Source organism: Stegastes partitus, unplaced genomic scaffold (assembly GCF_000690725.1).
Source record: "Stegastes partitus isolate 25-593 unplaced genomic scaffold, Stegastes_partitus-1.0.2 Scaffold3789, whole genome shotgun sequence".
Lineage (NCBI taxonomy): Eukaryota > Metazoa > Chordata > Actinopteri > Pomacentridae > Stegastes > Stegastes partitus.
Window position 1 is genome coordinate 1,066 of NW_007581520.1, and position 6,435 is coordinate 7,500.

The following is a 6,435-nucleotide window of genomic DNA, read 5'->3' on the forward strand; positions in this document are numbered from 1 at the left end:
GTAGGACTTTTGAGGGAAGATGTTCCCCTTGACAAGATTCTCGCTACTGTAGGCTGAGCATCCCTGCTGATTTGATATTACTACATAAGGAATTTAAATATTGTAATTAAAAAAAAAAAGTAAATTTATAACTATTACCCTAAGCCATCAATTCTCAGGATGTGCATCTTCCCCAGGTCACATGTAGTTTTAGTTCATTATGTCACATCTCAGACTGAGACTCAGGCACAGAGAAAGATGTGGCAGAACATTTCAAAAATAAAGATTTTATTTACAATATTTACAAGATAATACAGGAAGCAGAAACTAGGTCAAAGGTAACATAAAAGCACAATACTGACACCTAAAGGCGCAGTGGACTAAATGCGTTTAAGCAGACGGAATTAACAAGGATCAAAGATTTTAACTTTAGCTGGCAGACACACAACCTAAGTTTGGTACCACCAAACCAGGAGGGTATAAACAAGAATCCAGACTAATCAGGAAAGACAAAACCTCGATATTTAACAATAACAATGACAGAGGAGGTTAACTTTGAGAGTTTGCTGACAGGTGGGCGACGTGGCAGGTGAAGGAAGCTGATGGTGGTGGACAGATGCAGTGACCAGGTGTGGACGATCCAGGAGACCGTTTGGGAGGCCAGAAGTCCAGCGGAGATGGTGATGATGAACAATCCAGATCGTCAGAGGCGCGGTGGTGGATCCAGCTGAAGCAGAAACAGAACTCGGATTAGAACAAGGTAACAGACACGGACCACAAGACAGATCAGAGCAGAGCCAGGGTTCACTAACTGAGTAGTGGTTTACAGTCCAGCATCGTGTGGTGGTCTGAAGTCAGCTTTTATGGGGAGGAGAGGTGAGTAGATGATTGCTGACCACGCCCCGCCGCAGGTGAAGGCACTCAGGTAATCTGCTGAGTCACTGCATCTGTCCACACCTCACACACCTGCCAGCTCACGCCCACCTGGAGAGAAAGGACAGGAGGGAGGAGGAGGAGGAAGAGAGGGGGAAAGAGCTGCCACTAGGCGGAGCCAGAGGTGGAGGGCATGACACATTATGATTTCAGTACCCTCTGAAGGTGTTCACTGAAACATACCTTTTATCTACATATGATAGTGAGGGGCATTGTTCATAACATTGTACTGTACAGAAATGCTGTACCATATAGTGCAGTGTACAAGTACTGTCTGTTGCTTCTACCTTTCAAGGTTTTTGTTTTATGATAAATTAATTCTGAAACTCGTCAGTAGTCGTTTAAATACAGTTAGAACAAAGGCTTAAGTAAATTGATTTTTATGCTTAATTAATAATGTTAAAAATAAAGGGGAAAACAGCGCCACTATATACATATACATATATATAAATCAAAGAAACACCCAATTGAATAGATCTTTCATCAAAATAAAGTAAAAAACTTCAATAAAATGAACACATGATGTGGGGGAGAACCCTGTATGTTGCATAATGTATATATCTGTTAGCCATTTGAACTGATAACAAATGTAAAAAGAATATTCCCCTTTAATGTGTCTGTAACAGTGGAGAGCGAATGTGTTTTTAGTTCAGTTAGTATTGAAATGATTTCTAAAGGTGATGAATTTCAACACAATTACAGCATAACTACAAACAAACCAAAACTATTAACTCAGAGTCCCACAGCATGTCTGATCTGTGCTGTGTTTTTTAGTTTATGGGGAAAAAGTTTTCCTCACAACATTGTTTGCTTGAATGTTTTGCTCAGGCTCTAAATACCCTCCGTCTATTTAAAACTCTACCTACAAACCGACCTATCCTTGAGAAAAAGCCACGCAGAGAGAACCTTGCATCTAAGTTGTAGACATGAGTCAGGCCCAGAGACTTAAGATGGTTGAGTTCATTAAGAATGTCCAAGGAGGAACTGCTGGTGAGCTGGTGGATCCTCAGAATGTCTCTGCAATAAATGGCATGCACTGATTTCATGGAAAGGGTTACCAATTGCAGAAAATCCAAAGAGGGAACCAGAAAATCGACTGTTTTCTCCTTCACCTCTACATTCCCACCCATGGCTCTTGCCTTGTCAACCTGCTTTGTGGCCTCTTTAATATTTTCCTTGAAAGCCACCAAAACTCTGCGTCTGGTCGAGATGTGTCCGTCAAACCTGTTGATTAAATCACTGCAGAGGTTCTTGGTTTGTGGTTTGGAGTATCTCTGAGTGACATCAAGCTGTTCACAGTGAAGCTCAACAGACTGAAGTGCATTTTGCAAATCTTCCAGAGCTCGTTCGATGCAGTCCAGATCCTGATGTGAGTTTTGCTGGATCAGAGATGTGAAAGCACGGTTGTAGTAGGCAATTGCTGCCCAGCAGTGGTCCACGTTTATGGCTTTAGTGTACATTCTGATGCTCTCTGCAAGATTTCCATTTTCACGTAGGTCGTTGCCAAAGACAATGTAGTGGTACATGTTGGATGAGGGGGACTCTCTCTGTCTGAGTCTTTGCCTGGCGATGCTGAGGTCTGTACACAGTTTCCTTTTCAGATCTGTGATAGAGTCTTTCTCATTGAAGCTTGTGAGCAGCCACATACCCCAGAATTCATTCAGTGCAGACAATTCTGAAGCTGCTGGCTTGTTGTTGCTGATGCTGTATACCTCATCCAGAACGACCAGGTACTGATTGAAGAGATCTGCCTTCTTCTTCATTTCTGGGATCACACACTTTAAGTAACTGGATAATTCTTCAGCCACTGACTCGTCTCTGACCTCTTTGGCTATCTGTATCTCTGACTTGGATTTTTTAGACAAAATTTGTGGCAGTGCATAAGTCATTGCTTTAGCTTGAACATTACTGTGGCTTCTCTGATACAACCTCAGTTTCATCACAAACATATTTTGATGAAATGAAGCGACATCTAGTATATTTTCAAAAAGAGATAGACGTTTCATTGTTAAAACTAGTAACTGAAGTGGCTCAGAAAGATGACTGCAACAGACAATGAGCTGAGCAGATCCAGGAGATCCTTGTCTGGCAGTGCGACCAAAGGCCTGGGCCTCCACACGGGCGTTCTGGGGCAGAAAGGTCTGCACCACAAACATACCTCCAGCTGTTCTGACTTCGTCAGAAACCTTAAGGTCTGTTCCTCGACCTGCAAGGTTTGTGGCAATGATGACTTCTGCTGCTTCAAGCTTCTTGACAAAGATTTCACTATTGTCAATGTTGTTGTTTATGTAAAGTTTTTTGTTTGGGACGTTACCTCCCAGAGCATGATGGACAGCTTTTGCTCGTTTGATGGTCTCACAGATGACCAACACAGCTCTTGGACCCCTGTATGGCGTTGGGCTGGTTTGTGCAGTAACAACATCACAGATCTTCTTCATCCATTCTTGTTCATCCTCTACAACCACTCCTTCAACCTCAAACAGCTTTCTGCGTTTAAATGAAGGTATCTGACAGGTTTTGATGCCTTCATAGATTCTCTGTAAAGTCTCAGTCTCTGCTTGTTGGCCAAGAGTTCCAGACAGTCCATAGATCTGATTTCCATACTTTTGAAGCAAGCCAACATTGGACATAAAGTTTGTGATGGCTGTCATGTCACTCAGCTTTGCCTCGTGTTTCATTTCAAGAAACTGATGAAGTCCGTCCGTCCATTTCATGTTGTTTTCCAGGACACCTGTGCAGCTGTAGTCCACAGGCACTATTCCATGTGTCTCAATGCTGTATTCATGATCATTTGTCATGGTCTGAGCAGAGAATGCATTTGCAATCCAGACTTTAAGTTTAGATTCAACCAGATCTGACAAGAAGCCCGGGACGTAGCAGCTACTCTTAGCCTGGCTCACTTCACATGGAGTGAAATGCAGAGCACGCTTTACTTCTGCTTCTGCAGCGCTCAGCACACTGTTTCCATCAGAGTAGATGTACTGACAACAGCCACCGTTGATTAACAGCAATGACACCCTCTGTCTTTCCTCAGTGTCCCTTTGTGATGCTTTGTTCAGTTCCTGCAGTGCTCCATTGCTGTTTAAGCAGTAGAGGTCAAAGTGGTGAGATGGAAATCTCCTCTCTATTGCCTTGAAGAACTCAGCCAACTGGTTCGCACAAAGTCCTGCAGTTCTTGCAGTAAAATGGTTTGGGTTCCTTCTCAGGTCCTTGACAGAGCCCTTTGCCAGTACACCTGTGTCCTCAGCTATTTGAAGAACAGTGAGCTCATCAGTTCCTCTGATGTTTTCAAGCACAACTTGGTGAAAGGGGTATTTACGCCCCACAGTCTTCTCTGCACCAATCTTACTGTACTGATTAGCAGTGGCCCAAATGAAGGCCAACAGTGGGTTGAGATGTTGCAAAGCAGGCATGTCACTACCTAAATACACTGTGTGATGACCTTTGTCCAGCATCAATGAATCCACTTCATCCACGATTGCACACTGGAATGTCCTTTCCCCAAATGTGTCCGTCCTGTTAAAGTGCTGCCGAAGCCAGTCTCCAGCAAACTGGTCCACAGTACCATAAACAACTTGATGCTTATAACACTTGGAGTCTTGACTAAAAATTAACTCTAGTTTGTTGGTGTTGCAGTCTACACTGATACCCAACTTTTTATAAAAGTTTCTCCAGTCTTTTAAATCTCTCTCTGCCAGAACTGGTGAGCTCGACATGATGTCTACTTTTTCTCCTCTCAGAGCTCGATAAGCTGCAAACATTGCCACGATGCATGACTTCCCCTCTCCAGTGCCAACCTGAATTAACCGCCCGGTTTTGGAAAGAGCCAGAAGACACCAGCTCACCATCTGCGTCAGTCGTGGTTTATATTTAGCTGTTTGCTCCACTGCCCAACACAGCTTCTTCAACATTGTTTTCAGTTCACTCCACTCTGATCTGTCTTTCTGCACAGTTTTTTGTTCATGCACACATGAGACAATATCTCTTACATCAGACAACAGTTCTTCATCAACTTGGTTTAACTTTTCTTGACGTATTTCTTCAAGAATTTCATCCAGTGTCTTGTCTGTTTCATAAGTTAAGCGTTCCTTGACCTTTTCATCTGTTATAGTTTTGTCCTGGACCAGCTCCATTAGTGTCCTTCCTGAGCCTGTCTTCATGGAACTGGATGTGATGTAATTGATCTCTATGCAGTGCAACATTTCTATCATCCATGTGAGGAGATCTGATCTGCCATTTGTTGATGCTGATTCAAATCGCTGCAGAAGAGCCTCGAACAACTTAGTGACATCCTCTGGGCTCCACTGTAAGTTTGTGACTAGTCCTTGCAGCTTCTTGAGGAAAAGCTCTTCAGTGTTGTGTGGAGACAAACTGTGAGCAATGCAGATGGTTGTAAATCTTTCAACCCACTGTACAAGTCTCGGATCAGATTCATCCATTTTGTTGAAAACTATCAAATCTGTTCAAAACAGAATTGGAAAAGCAATTCAGAGATTGTTTGCTCCAGACAATATATAATTTCTATAAACATTTCAATAATTATAGTGTAGTAAAAATAATACTGTGAATCATTTCCACTGTATGAAAATTAGGGCCCAACCGATTTTTGAGGCCGATGCCGATTCCGATATTTGGCAAAAAATAAATTCCAATAACTGATTAATCGGCCGATTAATTAAAAAAAATATATCTATATAATGAATATAATAGCTTCTTTTTTGGTCCCTTAACACTTACTAGAACAAAGCTATGAATCACAGGCAGAACATTTTCCTGTTTTACAACACTTAGTTGTTTAACTTTACAACAGAGAGGAAGTTTCAAGAACAAAATCATGCAACAAAGCATTAAACACAATATACATCAGTAAAAAAAAAAAAAAAAAAAACGTTTTCTGAACTAATATGTCTGTAATGTGGGTATTTTATTTTAAATTTGCATTGTGCATGTTTCTTTCTATGGAGCATGAATGTAGCTACCAGTTGTACTGATGAATTTATCTTTAGGTTTCAGCCATAGGTGTGTATAAGCAGCATAATGAGTGAAGTTACTGGCAGAACATTATTGATGCAGCCCTCTGATGTTCGGTACTCTCAGAGACTGTGCTGTCTTTAAAGTTGATGAGCATACGTTAATGAAAATGTAAGTTGAATAGGTTAGTTAAAAAGGTGGATAAAAAGTTAAAAAGTTGTTTTCTGTAGTTCTCTAAAACCCATCAGAGTGAGGCTTAATGCGCTGTTCTGGTTTCAGACTTTGCAGCAGAGTGAGAGATCTTATCGCTGGATGGTCGTCAGCGATCTTAACTCTTCCTCATCTCCATGAGTCAAGTTGAACTTGTTTACAACAAGCAACAGCAAAAACAGAGCTTTCCATGGTGTTGCTGAAGAGTTTTTTTTACACGCTTTTGCCTTGGAGAATATTTGTCGTTGTACAAAATCAAATTGTAATGCTTCACAGCATTTACTGTCTTATGAGAAATTAAGAATATATCGACAATTAATTGGCAAAACTTCGACCGATGAT

General features: G+C 41.5%; 1 protein-coding gene across 1 annotated transcript in view; it reads right to left on the bottom strand.

The window, feature by feature from the left end:
- Window positions 1–246: 246 nt before the first annotated feature.
- The window catches only part of LOC103376295 (uncharacterized), a 6,562-nt gene continuing 373 nt past the window's right edge, over window positions 247–6,435 (bottom strand). The window contains exons 2-3 of the mRNA XM_008306671.1: window positions 792–5,371; window positions 247–706 (exon numbers count right to left, since the gene is read on the bottom strand). Of these exons, the coding sequence (XP_008304893.1) occupies window positions 1,737–5,351 (3,615 nt within the window). The 5' untranslated portion in view covers window positions 5,352–5,371 and the 3' untranslated portion in view covers window positions 247–706; window positions 792–1,736. The remainder of the gene's footprint in view (window positions 707–791; window positions 5,372–6,435) is intronic.